Here is a 19,018-nt window from a genome sequence, read left to right as displayed (position 1 = left end):
GAACGAGTTAAAATGTTAAAAAACTGACAAGATCGGATCCTAGTCTTTTTCGGCGGGGAGAGGGTTGAATGAAACGGCACGCGATAGGAATGAAAGCCTAGATGACAGAAGAATAGGTCACCTAATTTAGCCATATTCTTGCTACGTTCATTTCAATAGTTTTTCCTGCCTAGACTCTTAAACTCGTCCAGCAAGCTTATGGATTGGAATTATGTGTGTTTAAAAAAAATAATAACTTGGCCAAAAAAAGTGTAGGCCCGGGCCGACAGTGCTACATACTGGCTACGCCCCTGGCGCATATACACATACACGCGCACACACACACACACACACACACACGTACACACATACACACACACACGCACGCACGCACGCACGCACGCACGCACGCACACGTGCACGTACATTTATATAAATGTTTTTATATATTCGTAGTAACATTGAACATGCCGGGTTACACCTTAAGCCCTTAACACACATTGGAGGTAGGCTAAATTTTCCTATTTTATAGAGATAATTAAATGCTGATTCATGACAGAGATTCAGATGAAGAGATTGAGATGAAAAAGATTGAGATGAAAGATTCAGATGAAGAGATTGAGATGAAAAAATATAGCTGCGTATAACAAGGTAAAGGTTGTTGAATTTTTATAGCACTGATCCAGAAAACACAAAACTAACGACTAATTTCGCCGCAATACAATTAGAAGTTATGTATAACCACATTTTCAAGTTATTTATTAACTCATAAAAAAGAAAGAAATATATAGAAAAAGGAAAGAATCTGCTATAGTATTCGGCCAGCAGATGGCAGGGCGCAAGCGTCATCGATAGCACGATAGCACCATAGCATGTTCATTTACCAGTTTCATGGTGTTTTTACAACTACAAACACACACTGACACATATATGTACATTTCTGTCTCTTTCTAACGTTAGCATAACGACTTAGTAATTCAAATATGCCGACTGTAGAAGACCTATACAAAACATTCGGGATATTAGCAGAGGCTAAGGACAAAGTAGGAGAGGTAAAATATTAGCGACTTATCGGCATTCGCATTGTGCATAATCATGGCTTTGTTTTACCACTCTGCGATTGCATTGCGTTTCAATTATGTGTTTAATCCATACTCGTGAATAAGCATTGAAAATCAGTTGACTAGTTATTTTTCGGTGTGCCCTCGTTCGCCACACCTCGTATACCTAAATAAATATACGCTGTGGCTATATATGCCCGGCAGCCGGGCATATAGCCACTGTGATAAATATAGGCCTAAAAAAGTACTACCGAGTACCGGTATTTGTTTTAGTGTGTTACATGATCGTGGACAAACGCTAGCTGTTACCATGCCACCTCCAAATTCCACTTAAAGGAATAATAGGCCCATTGATTATGCAAAGTTGACGAATGCTACAGTAACTGGCACCTTGTTTAGTTAATAATAATAAGTACATTAGTCATTACCTTATAGCCAAACGCGTATTAGTTTGTCCAATATCACGGCCCAAGGATAGAGAACATGGGTCCCAATAAAACCAATGTGCCTAAACCTAACCCTAACCCTAATTCTAACCCTAACTCTAACCCTAACCCGAATCCTAACCATAACCCTAACCTATTATATAATGTAATATTATATTTATATTGATGTAAATTACATTGGTTTTATTGGGACTCATGTTCTCTATCCTTGAACCAATATCACTGCTGGTTACTAAGAAATGTCTAATTTCTATTTATTATTCACAATGAAACATACCTTGGAAGTATAAGAGTTAAATTTACTGAAAATCTTATCCGAATTACACTTAAGTACTGTCACTGATAGCGCATGCTGCAACGTCTTGTACTTCGTCGAAAAATGCAAAATACGATGATTTTAAACGTGAAACTACAATGAGTAATATGAAGAGAACCATAATAGATATAAATAGAAAGATAATGAATGCAAGAGGACCAACCACGCAACTGCATACATTAGGGTCATAATGTTATGTTGAACAGGATTCCTTGTTTCCCTTTGAATTGAACTTTGAATTAAAACCGCTCCGACAAAATTCAAATCTAAATATATCTTATGGCGCAGTCTCTGCTGACACTGTGTTTCGCATTGTATAAACGCTATGCACGCTGACCGGGTTATGAACCAATTGTTTCACTGGTTACGTGAGCCGCTGATTCCAGGAAATGATAGTGAAAGACAAAGTTCTTGTTGCTGGGAAAGTTGATCGCAATCTCGCGTAGACGCAGAGTCGAGTAGGCGTGTTCGCCTNCTGACGAGTCTCTCTCTCTCTCTCTCTCTCTTGCAGCACCAGGAGGAGTACTTGCGGATCTTGGAGGCGGCGAGAGGCGGCCCGAACGAAAAGCGTCTCGCTTCTCAGTTCATCGCACGATTTTTCCGGCACTTCCCTGACCTCGCCACGCGCGCGCTCGACGCCCAGATTGACCTCTGCGAGGATGACGACGTTGCCGTGAGTTACGGACTCGCGATCTTTGTCATCGTGGCGGTGGCGGTGTGGGACGGAGGCTGGGGAATGGGGGTGCAGGGTTCTCCCCAGGCTGGCCCTTAACGATAATTGCGTGTCGGGGCCGACGTGCCTCGTAAGCCGAGGGCTGATTTTGGAGTATCCCATAAATCCCCATACGTGCCTGAATTACTTAATATATTATACCTGATATACTTGTTTTTACTGTGTCATCCCATTGCTCATTGTACCTAATTACTGTTTTACCCTTTTCTTTATTATGACCTTATTGTATTGTATATTATAATAAGATAATATATATCTATATCAAAATTATATATTTTTTAATACCTCGTAACCTTGTAAATATTAGTATTCAAAGTTCAAGGGACTATATCGATGACGAAAGGAACAAGACCAAAGTTGATTAAATAGACAGATCAATATTGCGGATCGCAGTAGAAAAAGCCTCGAGTTTGCAACTAACTAAAGAGGAACGGAGAGAGAATTTCCAATACGGAATGACAGAGACAAAGAAGCTAAACTTAAACGGGATACTTTGAGGATGGCATGTGTCGAAAGTGATGGTCACACTAAATTATATATACGCGTGATGTTCATACTCCCAGCCGTACAAAAGATAGCAGGGGTAGAAATTAACTTTTGAACAAGGGAGTCCAACGGAATCCCTACCTTCAAAAAGAGGGAGTCCGCAGCAAAATGAGGGAGTCCGCAGTCTGAGGTTCAAAATTAAAGATATTAACAATAATGCATACATGTGCTTATTTTTAAGATTCATGCAGTTGCACGTCTGCCAAATTTTCTTTGGACATTAGCAGAAAAAATACAGTAATTCCGCGAGGCCGTGCTCTGGAACGAACTAGTTAGTATTGCAGAATTTTTAGGGAGTCGCACGGACTCCTGCATATGTCAAATCAGGGAGTCCGACAGTAAATCAGGGAGTATTTGACTCCGGACTCCCGTTAATTTTGCACCCTGCCTAAAGATATCTGCCCTATAGACACTTGGGTTAAGGAAATTCACCCACAATAAATTTTACATTATGACCACTGAAATCGCAATACAGTCCATAAATTTACCCTTGCAGAAATCAATCTTCAAAGGTTTTCAACATAAAAATTATTAGACATAAAAGACATCACGGAAATGACCATTTATTTGTCGATGATTTCGTACAGAATTTTGATCACTTGGCTTCTTCTGTCATGTCACCCTACATCACTTCTATTTATTTAGTTTCATATGTTTTAATTTTACTAGCATTGTCTATCAACCTGTTTAAATAACATGTTACCTCCAAAATTTCAATCCCAAAGTGTAAATAAAGTAATTTGAATTGAATTAAATTTAATTTGCAGATCAGAAAGCAAGCAATTAAGGACCTGCCGAAGCTCTGCAAAGATAATGTCGCTCACCTGCCGAAGATAGCAGACGTGCTCGCGCAGCTTCTTCAGAGCGAGGATGCTACGGAGCTCGGCGTCGTACAGGCCTCGCTGATGTCGCTGTTCGAAATCGACGCGAAAGGTGAGAAAATTGAAACGCCCACACCCCGAGTTCTTGTTTTTTTTGTAATCTCGAAATGCACACGCCCCAAGTTCTTGGTCACGGCGAAACGTGACGCGTCTGAAGCGAGTTTGCATTCGTTTGCTCACATCGCGTGATTCCTCTCAGACGGATTTGACCCAAAACGAACAGGCCCCGCGCGTAACAGTGGGCATTTAAGATCGTGCAGTCGCACACGCGCCGAGCGAGTTATGGTGGCACGATACTCGAAATGCTCGTTCAGTCGTTGCGTCGTGGTGAACGGGGGAGACCCGGGAAGCGAGGCGGGGGACGAATCACCGCCCGCGAGCGTGAGTCGGCTGAGTGGCGTGGGCGGAACCAACGTGGAATCGACCCGCAGAGAAGTTCCAGGGTTTCTTATGCATAAGAGGCACAGTGGTGCACCGCCGTTGTCAAATTTAACATCGTCATTCAGGGTTCTCCAAGCTTTTTTATTATAGCATGGCGGGTGCTGCCTTTACGGTCCTAGTTGCAAATTGCCGAAGGCGCTTTGCATGCTAGGGGGTTTATGGCAGGGGAAAAATACAAGGGGGCGGCGGGCAAGATATTTCGCCGCGGAAATGTCCAAAAAGAGCCCCCGAAAAACATGATATCGGGCGGCGACCCCAAAAGCAAAAGTCACCCTCGGAAATCGAATTGTCGCAGTGTCGTCGCCGCGCTTTGCCGATCGTCGGCTCCGCTTGCCGCTAGCGGCAGCACGGTTCCCACGGTGCGGTAGAATTCCTGGTACGTGTGCTGTCAAGTGTATCATAAGCATGCATGTGTGTACTGTACTTGTATGCATCAATCAAGCGCGTGCCGCCTCCGTACGTTGAGCGCCGTATACTACTGTGTCCTGTGAGCGGTGCTTGCGTGTGTGCGCGCGCCAGTGCGGTGCGTGCCGTGTGCGCCTGCGGGCGTGCTTGCGTGGTGTGCCTGCGCGCGTGCGTGTCGTGCGTGGCCTAGTGTGTGCCGGTGTGCCTGCGGGCGTGCTTGCGTTGTGTGGCTGCGCGCGTGGCGTGGCCGTGCCTGCGCGCCGCGTGTGCGTGCCTGCATGGCGTGCGTGCGTGTGTGCCTGCAATGCGTGCGTGCGGTGGTGCTGCGGCTGCGTGCGTGTGTGCGGGTGTCCTCGGGCGGGCCTACGTAGTACCCGTTAGGACGCAAAAGTGAGGACAGACCCGTAGGATTAATAGAACGGTAATCCATGGAAACATCCTAATGAATTCACACGTATATTTTGTCCTGCGCACACATCGTGTGTCATCGCGATTGTAGCTTTTTGGTCCAAATATCCCGACAAGAGTTTTTGCTGTCGCTCTCGTCATAGTCCAGCATACCAACCCTACATTTTAAGTAGTGATTTAGTAGTGATTTTAAGTAATGATTTAGTAGCCGACGCTGCAAATCAACGTGCCCGCCCCATACCTCCAATCAATGCCGCCCCTGCCAGCAGGCAAGCGTACGCAGGCGTCGTATCGTGACAGCCCGCATTCCACACGTGCCTCGCGGTGCACGCTGTTCTCAAAACCCCCTGAACTTCGCAGGGAACCGCTTACGCGGCGCCTTGGACCAGCAGCCGCAAGAGACTAATCGCGTATAAAACAATCGATCCTCCTGCTAGCTCAGTTAAGGCAGAGCATCCACTATTTGGCTAGCCGTAATAGTTCTGTGTTTAGGCTGAACCCTGTGATGTATTCACTATTCAAGGTGGCATTTGTGGTTCGTGAATTGTGCGTTGTGATTATCTGTTAGTCATGTCAGTCTGATGAATAACTTGTCTTGAATATTGACTGGGAGTTTGGCAAAAGAGCCCGGAAAAGAAAAAAATTAATTTTTTTTCACTTGTTCCGGGGGGGCTATGATATTCTAGCATGGGCTATGATATTTAGAAGTGGCGGGTGCATTTAGGAGTGGCGGGGCTCGGCATAGCCTGGCAGGGCCGCCAGGTACTATAAAGTTCTCTGGAGAAGCCTGTCATTGTGAAAATGTGTTATTGAGTCATTGAGGCATGTCTTTGCATCCACCATGGCGCATGGTTTTTTCCCCAAAGCTGTGCCATTCAAGTCCTTTGTCTACATTTTCCGCTCAGAAGAAACATTTCCGGTTCTTTTGGCGCTTTATTCGCACGTGCCTTTCTCGTCTTCACCGCAGAACATTGGCGGCGGACTCTTCACCGAGAAAATGTCGACCGGCGAGGAATTGTGCGCGAAAAGAGCGAATAGTTTCTGGCCACACAGCGTGCGGCCACTGTCGCGATGACGTCGCTCAACGTCGACAGTCGAAACACGATCGTCGAGGCCGGCAAGAAGGTGCGAGAAAAGTATTTGAAATCGAGATGCGATGGGAGCGAGGTGAGAGAGAGATCGTAACAGGTGAAGACACCAGACTCGGACGCATTTGACCTAACCACCAACGTCAGGAATCGCCGTCGCGTAACGAATCGCGTTAATCACCATTCTGCCGCTCGATTAACTTGACATTAATCGTAAATAGCACAATTTTTCAAAAGATAAAATGGTCAAATTTACAAAATGCGCAATACGAAAGTACAAAATGAGGACAAAAGCACTCAATTGTCCAAATACGACGATACTCGTAATAAACATTAATTAAAGTAACTAATTAATAACGTACCGTTTTGCGGCTGCAGGTGTTGGGAAGGACGGAACGGGCGATGAGTTTTAATCTCACTGCTCATGAACACTCTTCCGCAACCTGAAGGTGATGCAGACGCTGCTCGGGACGCAAGAGCGCTGCTAGACATGTCAAACCCCGAAACATAGCCAGACAGTCACGATCAAGCATTTCAAGGTAAGACGCAGCGAGAAGACAGCGCTGATCGCTGCGACGTCGTAGCCGCGAATAAAGATAAATAACTCATATAATTATATAATAATAAAAAATAAAAGAACTAAATATAATAATTATAATTTTTTAAAAAAGAAAAAAATTAAATATAATAATAATAAATGTAAGAAAATAATTCCCTTGCGGTGTTTCGAGCTGCTCACAGGTTACGGGTGTTGGGTGTTTGGGCATTTCGGCGTCCCCCCCCCCCCTATCGAGCCAGTGAATGCTTCTCAAGCGCACGCGCTAGTCGGAGACGATGCGATGTGGTCGTTACACTCCGGCATTCCCCAGCGAACCTGTACCTCCCACTTGTTGTTGTTGTTTGTTGTTTGTAGGCGCGGAGGATGTGGAGTGTGTTTGACAAGGGAGCTGATCAGTGCTGTTAAGCAGGCCATGCTCTTCTTAACTCGCGATGAGTAAATAACTACGCCGCTCGGCAGGTGGGTTTCCCTCGCACTGTTGATGCGTCTCGTGCGGGCATCGAGCGGCGAAATATAACTCGCGAAGCGCCGTGTGCCGTGAGAGCGAGACAGTCGGCCCGGCTTATCTTGAAGGCGGCAGCTTTTTCTGCAGTCGGACATGATCTCTAAGTCTAGCCGGGTATTACTTCTGAAGAGGGAATATTGATACAAAGGCAGGTAAATGGGCAAAAGTTCTGGGAAAAACGCGTCAGCAATGACCAAGAAAGACGCCTCGCGTCACATGACTCAACTAAACGCACATGAAATGCTGAATATGCCCAGAAACAGTGGTGATCATTTATTTTGGATTGCACACTTATTTTGCACAACAGGCGGGTAAAAACAGGCACCAGTTTCACCAACGGCGCACTGTTAAATTTGACGACGCAGTGCGGGCCACATGTGTCTCTATGTTAATAAGAAAGCTTCAAACTCTGGTCCTCCACTGGGTAGCAACCCTTGTCACCTCCATAAGTGGGGATCCTGAGTCGTTGTTGTCAGAGATTGAGCTGGTGTCTTTTCCCGAACACCGGAAATCGTATGACGTATATTGTCAGGTGAAAGACACTGCTGTGTGCTTGAGTTTTCAAATCATGACCTCCTGTTTAATTACATTCTTGAACCTGCTGAATTGTTAAATATCAACAGCGCTCTCCTGGCCGCGTCACCGCGCAGCCCTCCCTCACGCGCCGCGTTCGCCTTCCTGCCGTGTCGCCTGCTTCACTGAATCTTCTCCCCATCGGTTTTTTTCCCTGCAGAAGAACGCTCCTAGCTCGAGCAGCCTTCCAGATCAAGCTACATTGTGGCGCGCAGGTGCTTGGCCCTCTCTAGGCGACGCGTCGTGTCGGGCGGCGAACTTGCACGCAGCCGACATGCAGCTGGAGCTGTGCTGAAACTGCTCTGCCGACATGGCGGCGTTTGCCTCCGGATGTGACCGGAACCCGCAGTGAAGACTGGGGGCCCGTCTTACGGCTCGAACTTCGTGGTTACAGTATTGGTGTGTTACGGCGAGCTGCGTGGCGACGCACGACAGCAGCACAGGCTCCCGTGTTTTCCTTATTAGTCGTAGAGAAGTTCAGCGTCTCGTAACCGAGCATGGTTCATGAGTCATCGCGTCTCATGGCGTCCGCGTCGCCATGTCTTCATTTGTCACGTCTCTTGTGCGTCTTATCGGGCCATGTCTCCATCGTCACGTCTCATGGCGTCTCATCGCATGTCCTCATTGTCTCACGTCTTCACCGCGCCTCATCGCCATGGTCTCATTGTCACGTCTCATGCGCGTCCCATCGGCCTGTCTCTATCGTCTATCTCATGGCGTCTCTCATGCACGCATGACAGTCTCCGGAAGCATACGTCTCACGTTGTCACTCTGCATGGGCGCTCACGCCTGATGGGGGTTCACTTGTCACGTCTGGCATGGGGGTCTCAATCGCCATGCTCTCATTTTCAGCTGATCTCATGGCGTCTATCGGCCATGCTTCTCATTGTCAGCGTTCATGGAGTTCTGCATCGCGCATGTCTCCATTTTCACGTCTCATGGCGTCTCATGCGCACATGCTCTCATAGTCACGGTCTGATGGCGTCTCCATGCGCGCACTGTCTCATTTTCCTTCACGTCTCATGGCGTCTCAATGTACCAATGTCACTCCATAAATGTCACGTCTGCATAGGCGTCCCATCTAAGCTTCAGTAGTCTTTCTCATTTTCACGTCTGCGATGGCGTCTCATCGTTCCATTGTCACTCATTGTCACGTCTCATGGCGTCTTTCATCAGCATGTGCTCATTGTCACGTCTCATGGCGTCTCATCGCCATGTCTCAATTGTCAGCGTCTCATTGTAATCCACATCACGCAGTCCTCATGCGTCGCGTCTCGTCCTACGATGCTGATCGTGGCGCTTCTCTCTCTCGTCCCGTCGGCAGGCAAGTAGGCTGGACCTGCGCACCCAGAGGCCGCCGACGGCGGCGGAGAGAACGCGAAGAAGGAGACGCCGAGCGAGGGCGGACGCAAACTCAACTTCTGCCTACGCACCGAGTGTCTCAATGAACGTTCGCATCAGCTGGGGCTGCCGCAGACACCCCAGAGTTCCTCAACCCGCCAACGAAAGAACGACTCCAAGGACTTCCAGAGTCAGGTGGTGTGTTGTGTGTGTGTGTGTGGGGGAGGGGAATGTGTGTGTTGTGTAGTGTGTGTGTGTGGCGTGCGCACATTTGTGTGTGTGTGTGTGTGTGCGCGCTCGTGTGTGCGCGTGTGTGTGTGTGTGTGTGCGGCGTGTGTGTGTTTGTGTGTGGTGTGTGTGTGTGTGTGTGTGGCGTGCACAGCATTTGTGTGTGTGCTGTGTGGTGGTGTGTGTCTGTGTGTTGTGTGTGTGTGTGTGGTGTGTTGTGGTGTCGTGGTGAGTGCGCAAGTGTGTGCTGCGTGTGTGTGTGTTGTGTGCGTACGTGCGTGAATGTGCTGCGTACGTGCGTGAATGTGTGTATGTGGACGGGGAAGCTCTCAAGTAGAAATTTTTTATTAGATTTCCTTGTTCACGCAGTCATATAGAATGCTATTGTAATATTGTAGTGCGCTAGAGGAAACCGTAACAGGCATTGAAGAGTCGTATTATAGAACCATTGATTTCGAACTTGCTGTTTGCTGTACAGACTGATTTGAAAGGGTAAAAGACTCGAAAGCTCGCGAATGAATCGCGCTGCGAAATCTGTGCACTAATTTCGTTTTTATATATTTATGTTATGTATAATATATATATATGTATATATTATATATATTATATACGTAATTATCTAACTTTCGGTGCACATTAGACATGGATTGCTCATAGGCATATGATATCATCAGCGCTGTGTGCATCGCGTGCGTGCGTAGCGTGCGTGCGTCGCGATGCGTGCGCGTGGTGTATGATTACTACATGCAATGATGCACTACTTTTTGTCTTTTGTATCAGTGTTGTAGTCTCGAGACCGGTATCAGGTCTCGAGACCGAGGTCTCGAGACCGATTTCCTTGGTCTCGGTCTCGGGTCTCCGGCCTCGAAGATGCAATTGACTACGACTCGGACTACAGTGATCGGACTCGAGCCGCTCCGGACTCGAGGACTCGGGTCGAGACCGGGCTCGAAGGCACTACGATACATAGTAGTCATAGATGCTGTTTGTCCGCGCTTAAATCGCTGCGTGGGCCGAGTTTCACGCAGCGCATACATAAACTACGTATTCCAAAACGACGGCATAATAATGTACACAGCGCGCGGTTAATCAATCGTCTACTGGGCGGCTAGCAGGCAAGTGAATTATAAGGCCAGAAAAGGTGTAAATGATGTCAATGAACCTATGTGCGAGTAACTATCAGGTACTACTATAATGACCTTCTACTACGGCACTCTTCGAAGGTAGTATGGTACTAGGTAGTAGTACTAAGTACTAGCACTCTCTGCAATTGGTTCAACAAAGCGCGTGTGCATTCTCGTAAAACACAATATGGATTTCCGTTACTTTGACACGTTTTCGTATGACGTCGTGTCTGCTTGTGTTTTCGGCTGACTATACACTCGAATGTTCTACGATGCACGGTTGCGCTTTTTCCCAGATCAATCTCATAAGCCATAAGTCGGCATGATTGCCCACTAATCTACATTCCAATACAATAGAAATGTTCGTAGGCGTAAACAATGCATAATGCAATTTTTTTATTTTATTTTTTATTTTATTTTCCAACACGTTATTTTCGCTAAGTCGCACAACAATATGCTCGTGTCCGCAAAAAGTGTCGAGCTTTATAACAAGTTTTATGGTAAGCTTTCTATTTTATGCAAACAGTGAGCAGATGCAGGGGACAGGAACACCCCCCCCCCATTTTTGAAAGCAAACACAATACATAGAAGTTGAATGGCCTGTCAAAGTCTGCATGCTCGACCGCTATCTTTTTTTTTTAATCAAAACTGGACTCGACATCGGAACTCGGACATACGAGCTCGGGTGGTGTGGACTCGGACTCGGGTGGCGCGGCACCTCGGACATCCCGACTCGACGAACTGCTGGACTCGGACTCGGGGGGTGCGGACAGTCGGAAACTCGGACTCGACGTCGAATCGGGGGGTGGCGGACGATCGACTAAACACTCGTAGCTTTGTATCGACGCGTTTTTGGTACACATCTACATATATAAGAATGATAACGATGCTCAACATAGCAAAGAGCACATGAAACTCTTAAAAACAACAAAACAAACAAACAAAACAAACAAACAAACGAACGAACAGTTGCCGGCAACAGTTAAACTCTAGATGTTCTAGTGCACGTGTGCTCCTAACGCCTCTTGTGTGCTCTTCAGACCTGCAGTACTTTTGGCGCAAAAGGAGTTCAGGGTTACATTAAGACTGCAGAAGAAGCTCTGCATGGAAAGGCCAGNGCCGCGTCGCCGCGCCTCTCCCTCCGCGCCTCTCCCTCCGAGTCGTGGAACCTCTCCTGCCGCGTCGCCGCGCCTCTCCCTCCGCGTCGTGGAACCTCTCCTGCCGCGTCGCCGCGCCTCTCCCTCCGCGCCTCTCCCTCCGCGTCGTGGAACCTCTCCTTGCGCGTCGCCACGCCTCTCCTGCCGTGTCGCCTGTCGCTGAACTTCGTCGGTTTTTCCCCTGCAGAAGAATGCTCACTCGACAGCCTTCGTCAGCTACATGTGCGCGCAGGTGCTGCCCTCTTTAGCGAGCGTCGGTGTCGGCGGCGACGGCAGCGACATGCAGCTGGAGCTGCTGAAACTGCTCGCCGACATGGCGGCGTTCGCTCCGGATGTGACGGAACCCGCAGTGAAGCTGGGGGCCGTCTACGCGCGACTCGTGGTACGTATTGGTGTGTACCGCTGCGTGCGACGCAGACAGCACGCTCCCTGTTTCGCTTATTAGATCGTAGAGAGGTCACGTCTCGTCGCGCGCATGTCTCATGATCATCGCGTCTCATGGCGTCCCGTCGCCATGTCTCATTGTCACGTCTCATGGCATCTCATCTCCATGTCTCATAGCGTCCCATCACCATGTCTCATCGTCGCGTCTCGTCTACGATGCTGATCGTGGCGCTTCTCTCTCTCGTCCCGTCGGCAGGAGTACCTGGACCTGCCACCAGAGGCCGCCGCCGGCGGCGGCGGCAGTGAGAACGGGGAGAATGAGACGCCGAGCGAGGCGGAGCGCAAACTCAACTTCTCCTACGCCGAGTGTCTCATGCACACGTTCCACCAGCTGGGCTCGCAGCACCCAGAGTTCCTCACCGCCAACGAAGAACGACTGAAGGACTTCCGAGTCAGGTGTGTGTGCGTGTGTGTGTGCGTGCGTGCGTGCGTGCGTGCGTGTGTAGAGGGGGAATGTGTGTGTGTGTGCGTGCGTACGTGCGTGCGTGCGTGCGTGCGTGCGTGCGTGTGTGTGTGGTGGGGAGGGGATGTGTGTGTGTGTGTGTGTGTGTGTACGTAATNGGATTTCGTCAACGTCCTCATGCCGTCTCTCACCCTGTTGCATTGTCTACGTCTCATGGCGGCTCATCGGCCATGTCTCAATTGTCACGTGCTCATGGCGTCTCATCGCCATTCTCGATTTCACGTGTCTCATGGCGTCCTCATCGCCATGTCTGCATTGTCACCGTCTCCCTGGCGTCTTCATCGGCCATGTCTGCATTTTCACGTCTCATGGCGTCTCATCGCTCAGTGTCTCATTGTCAGCCGTCTCATGGCGTCTCATCGCCATGTTCTCATTTTTCACGGTCTCATGTCGTCTCATCACCAATGTCTCATTGTCACGTCTCATGGCGTCCATCTGACCATGTCTTCATTTTCCCGTCTCATGCGCCTCATCGCCAATGTCTCATTGTCTACGTCTCATGGCGTGCTTGCATCACCATGTCTCATTGTCCACGTCTCATGGCGTCCATCGCCAATTTCTCATTGTCACCACGTCTCATTGCATCCCTCCCATGTCTCAACCTCAATGACGTCGCGTCCTCGTCTACGATGCTGATCGTGCGCTTCTCTCATCTCGTCCCGTTTCGTGCAGAGTCACCGTGGACTGCCACAGAGGCCGCCGCCGGCGGTCGAGAGAACGGGCGAAGAACTGAGAACGCCGAGCGAGGCGGAGCGGCAAACTCACTGTCTCCTACGCCGAGTGTCTCATGCACTACGTTCCAGTCAGCTGGGCTCCGCAGCACCCAGAAAGTTCCTCACCCGCCCAACGCAAGAATCACTCATAGGACTTCCGGTCCAGGTGTGTGTGCTGTGTGTGTGTGTGGGAGGGGGGAATGTTGTGTGTGTGCGTGTGTGTGTGTGTGCGTGCGGCACATGGTTTGTTGTGGTGTGTGTGTGGTGGCGCGCTCTGGTGTTGCGCCGTGTTGTGGTGTGTGTGTGCGCGTGTTGTGTTTGTGTGTGTGTGTGTGTGTGTGTGTGTGCGTGCACGCGATTTGTGTGTGTGGTGTGTGTGTGTGTGTGTGTTGTTGTGTGTGTTGTGTGTTGTGGTGTGTTGTGTGTGTGCGTGCGGCGCGTGTGTGCGCGGTGTGTGTGTGTGTGTTGCGTACGTGCGTTGAATGTGTGCGTACGTGCGTGAATGCTGTGATTGTGGACCGGGGAACTCTCAAAGTAGATAAATTTTTATTAGATTTCCTTGTTCCAGCATATAGAATGCTATTTGTAATATTGTAGCCTGAGGAAACCGTTAACCCGGTATAACATTGAAGAGTCGTAGTTATTAGCACCTTGATTCGACCTTGCTGTCTGGCTGAGCAGCCTTGATTGAAGGGAAAATGACTCGAAAAGCGTCGGCGAAAGTGATATGCTCTCTGAATTATGTCACCGGCTAAATTCTGTTTTTTAATATTATTGTATGTTATGTATAATATATATATAGTAATATAATATATATATACGTAATTATCTATTTTCGGTGCACATAGACATGGATTGCTCAAGGGCAGGAATGAGATGAGCGGAGGCCTGTGTGGCATCGCTGCGTGCCGGCGGCGTGGCGTGCGTGCGTGCGCGTGTGTATGTTAGCTACATCATATGCACTTACTTTGTCTTCTGTATACGCTGTTGTAGTCTCGAGACCACGGTTTGGTCCTCGAGACGGCGGTCTCGAGACCGTTTTCCGGTTGGTCTCGTCTCGTCTCGGCCTGCGAAGTGCATATGATTCGGAACTCGACTCGGACTCGAGCCGGCTCCGGACCTCGAGGACTCGGGTGCGAGACCGGCTCGAGCCAACTACATACAGAGTAGTCAAGATTTGCTGTTGTCGCGCTTAAATCGCGCGTGGGGCCGAGTTTCACGCGCATATGCAATACGTATTGCTAACCACGGCATATATAATGTACACGAGGCGCGCGGTTAATCAATGCGTCTAAACTGCGGGCTGCAGCAGTGAATTTACAGGCAGCAAAGCGTGTAAAATGAATGTCATAGAACCTATGTGCGAGTAGCTAGAGGACTACTATATGAACCTCTACCAGCTGCAGGTAGTAGGTACTAGTAAGTAGGTAAGTAGCTAGCAACTCTCTCATTTTGTTCACAAGCCGTTCATTCTCAGTAAAACACAAATGGATCCGTTACTTTGACACGTTTCGTATTGACCGTGTCTCCTTGTGTTTCGGCTGACTATCAGCACCTTCGAAATGTCTAGCGATCACCGGTTGCGCTTTTTTCCCAGATGCAATCTCATAAGCCAGAAGTCGGATGAATTGCGACTAATCTACATTCTACGATACAATAGAAATGTCGTAGCGTAAACAATGCAATAAGCACAATTTTTAAATTTTATTTATTTTATTTCCAACACGTTATTTTGCGCTAAAGTGCGACACAAATATGCTCGTCCCAAAAAAAGTGTCGACTTATACAAGTTTAATGGTAAGCTTTCTATTTTATGCAAACAAGTGAGCCACGATCCAGGGGATCACGGAAAACACCACCCCCCCCCCTTTTTGAAGCAACACACATAATAGAAGTGATGGCCTTGTCGGTCTGTGCTCAGCCTTCTTTTTTTAAATGCAAAACGGACTGCGGACTCGGCACTCGGACTCAGGAGCTCGGCGTGGTGTGGAGCTCGGACGTCCGGGTGCGCGGATCGGACTCCGGAACTCGGACTCGGACTCGGCCGTCGGGGGTGCGGACCGACTGCGGTACTCGGACTCGGGGGGTGCCGGACGTGCGACTTACACACTTGCTTTGTATGCCGTGTGTATCACCATCTTAACAAATATATAAGAATGATAACATCTCACATAAGCAAGAGCTACATGAACATCTAAAAACAACAAACAAAACAAACAACAAACAAACAAAGGAACGAACAGTTACTGGCAACAGTTAAACCTAGTGTTCTAGTTGAACACTGTGCTCCTAACGCTCTTTGTGTTGCTTTCAGACTGCAGTACTTTGCGCAAGGAGTTCAGGGTTACATTAAGAAGCTGAGAGAAGCTCTGCATGGAAAGGCAGGAGAGGCTCTGAAATCTGATGAGGTAAGATAAATACATATATATATAAAATAAATATAACGTAGCATTGCTAATAATGTTTTCGGTCAGGCGCGTGAGTTTGCACAAGTACTGGCCCTTAAAATTGTCGAAGTTTAATTCGCCCAGCTTAAGTTCGGGCGGGGCCCGTTGTCAGAAACATCGTGAAGTTAATGCTAAAGTTAATGTAGCGATAACACTGTACGACTAATTGCTATTATGTTGTCTGGAACTAGCGTTGACAGAAACACATTGGCGAGCTATTAGAAAAACTTACGATAATCAGGAACTGTCATCCACAAAGGCTGCTGATTGGTATGAGAATCAATCACAAAATTCAAAATTTCATGACACAAATTTATTGTACATCACAGTAATTTTATGCATATCTATGATGGTAACCACATATAAATAATAATTTTGATGACAACGACGTGGTCATAATTATTCCTGCACCAACAAGAACAAATTCTCACACTGACATCCGGAGACGGCGAGAATCGTGCAAGCGTGGAAAACATTTAAACAGAGAGAACAAATGCCATACGCCATTTGTAAAATGTATTGTTTGTTTTATTAGGCGGTAGTAAATTTAATGATTTTGACGTGTTTTTCGAAGAAAAAACACAGCATTTTATCTCATTATTTATAAAATATAATAATCACATAATTGTAATCTCCTAGTGTAAATGTGTTATTTTCAACACTTAATATTAAAGTTAAGCGAGAGGGTCTGAGCTCTCGTAATGTATGAGGATGATTCGCGAGATTTTTCGTTCTCGTACCTTAGCGATGTTCTGTCACGTTAGCGAGTGAAGTAATGGTACGACTAATGTGCGACTCAGTTTGTTTCTGATCAACGGCCCCTGGTTCCGCAGTGTAGTTTCTTAAAAAGTATGGATCGGTGAACCGCGCTAAATTGAAGATAATCTTAAATGAAAACAAATTATCTAGGAAGTGTTGCGTGAATAACTCTACGGTCCATGACGTGAGAAGAGAGAGAGCGAAAACGAGCAGAGAGAGCGAGAGAGAGAGAGGAAAGAGAGAGGAGAAAAAGAAAAAGAGAGAGAGAGAGAGAGAGCAGAGAAGAAGAGAGAGAGAGAGAGCAGAGCGAGAGCGAGAGAGAGAGAGAGAGAGAAAGAGAGAGAGAGAGAGCGAGAGAGAGAGCGAGCAGAGCGAGACAGAGCGAGGAGAGCGAGAGGAAGAGAGAGAAGAGAGCAGAGAGAGAGAGAGAAGCGAGAGCGATGAAGCGAGAGAGAGAGAAGAGGAGAGGCGAGAGAGCGAGAAGAGCGAAGAGAAGCGAAGAGAGAGAGAGAGCAGAGAGAGAGAGAGAGCGAGAGGGGCAGAGAGAGAGAGAGAGAAGCGAGCGAGCGAGAGAGAGAGAGCAGCAGAAGAGAGAGAGCGGAGCTGAGAGAGAGCCAGAGAGAAGAGAGAGCGAGCGAGAGAGAGAGAGAGAGAGAGAGAGAGAGAGAGAGAGAGAGAGAGAGCGAGAGGTTCCGATATTTCTGTAGAATAGACGTCGAATCATCGGGTCGTGCGACTTCACATTACAGAACAAACTGAAAGTGCTGGCGCTGAAGATGACGACAAACATCAACACTCTCATCAAGGACCTCTTCCACAATCCGCCGTCCTACAAGAACACCATCACGTTGTCGTGGAAACCAACGCAGAGGGCGGCGGCGGCGGCCGACGTGAAATTGGTGGCGACGGGGTGAGCGTGCGTGCATGCGACGCAGGACGGGGGGGGGTCTTCACCACCGGGTGAACAACCGCCGCGTTTCATCTTCACCCGTCGCTCGACTTTGCTCTCCGAATACGTAAATGTAACACGAGGGAAACTTGCGTTGGTCGTGCAGCGTGCGGACGTTGCATGCGAGCGACGGACGGGTAACCTCGCGCCGACTCAGAAATGACGAACAAGGAGCTAAATATAACAAGGAGAGGAAGCGCTGCCATATCTGGCCCAAATATTTGCCATATTTGGTCATATTGGTCCAGAACAGATTAGTGTTCTATTGTCTCTGAGGGACGGATCTGCACGGCCGTTTCAGCTGATTATGGTCCATAGATGGCGTCCTTGAGGCGAAAAGCACACAGCCAATCCGCTTCCTCTCCTTGTTATATTTAGCTCCTTGATGACGAAGAGCCCCTCACGTGTGTTGTTTATATGTGGTAACCATGTCAACCAACGTGCAATCAGCGACTGCGTGGTTCACGTTCAGTTCGTTAGCGATGTTAATTACGTTATTAACGATTATTAACGCGTAGCATGGCTAGCAGCCGAGCTGTTTTGGAAAAAAAGGGATAATTATATTTGCTCGTTACTGTCAAAGTCATTATCATCTCAATTTGTACAAAACTTGATGAATACTGTACAGAATTGACCGTGTTTGATAGCAACCTGCGGGTGAGCGTCGGTTTGCGAAGATGATGGGTGGGATTTCGCACGTTTCTCCTCCGAATCTATTCGAACCCTCTCTAATGAGAAACACATAATTATGTCCATCCTTCGCTGCCATCGCCATTTGTCATTTGTCGTGGACAAGTTGTCTTAAGATGTGTACGGTGGAAGCCACCAAATACTGACGTTATGACGTTTTTCTCTCTCTCTGTCTCTCTCTCTCTCTCCCTCTCTCTATCTGTGTCTCTCTTTCCTCTCTCTATCTGTGTCTCTCTCTCCTCTCTCTATCTGTGTCTCTCTCTCAGTGCTGCCACTTTATACTTTTTTTAAAGAAAATATACTTTTTATACTTTTTTCATACCTTTTTCATGCATAAATACTTTTTCGATTCGAACTTTTTTTGTAATACTGCAGCACTGCTCTCTCTCTCTCCTCCAATCTCTCACAGAACAAAAGAAGTGTACACTGGAAGCCACCAGATACTGATATTTCTTTCTTCGTCTCTCTATCCCTTCCGATCTCCCACAGAACAAAACGAACGCCAATAACGTTTGACAGCGGCGACACGCCGGCCAAGAAGTCGACGACGACCGTGGCGAAAGAAGACAGGAAGATATACGCGCCACCTAGTGGCAAGTTCAGCGACAAAGCCGGAAGCTACCAACCAGGTAAGGCGGAAACGTCGCGTTGTGCTTTTGTTGAGGCTTTTGTTTAGGTACCTCCGAGTGAGTGAGAGAGAGAGAGAGAGAGAGAGAGAGAGAGAGAGTTGATCGTTTAGATCGATGAGATCAAGAGCGTATA

The 19,018-nt window shown here is 47.9% G+C and overlaps 1 protein-coding gene across 1 annotated transcript; it reads left to right on the top strand.

Annotated features, from left to right (window-relative positions):
- The first annotated feature begins 804 nt into the window (after positions 1-804).
- Positions 805-18,932, top strand: LOC106816394 (apoptosis inhibitor 5-like). The gene is made up of 12 exons (XM_014820996.1): positions 805-1,031; positions 2,314-2,475; positions 3,849-4,015; positions 6,184-6,383; positions 9,293-9,480; positions 10,299-10,456; positions 11,675-11,746; positions 11,975-12,173; positions 12,432-12,631; positions 15,726-15,819; positions 17,367-17,527; positions 18,746-18,932. The coding sequence occupies exons 1-12, from the start codon at positions 963-965 to the stop codon at positions 18,930-18,932; spliced, it is 1,857 nt and encodes a 618-aa protein (XP_014676482.1). The 5' UTR covers positions 805-962.
- Positions 18,933-19,018: the final 86 nt, after the last annotated feature.

The sequence above is a fragment of the Priapulus caudatus genome, unplaced genomic scaffold (assembly GCF_000485595.1).
Source record: "Priapulus caudatus unplaced genomic scaffold, Priapulus_caudatus-5.0.1 Scaffold1367, whole genome shotgun sequence".
In the NCBI taxonomy this organism is placed as follows: domain Eukaryota; kingdom Metazoa; phylum Priapulida; class Priapulimorpha; order Priapulimorphida; family Priapulidae; genus Priapulus; species Priapulus caudatus.
Note: the sequence above shows the minus strand (reverse complement) of the source record. Positions and strands in the feature narration are given on the sequence as shown.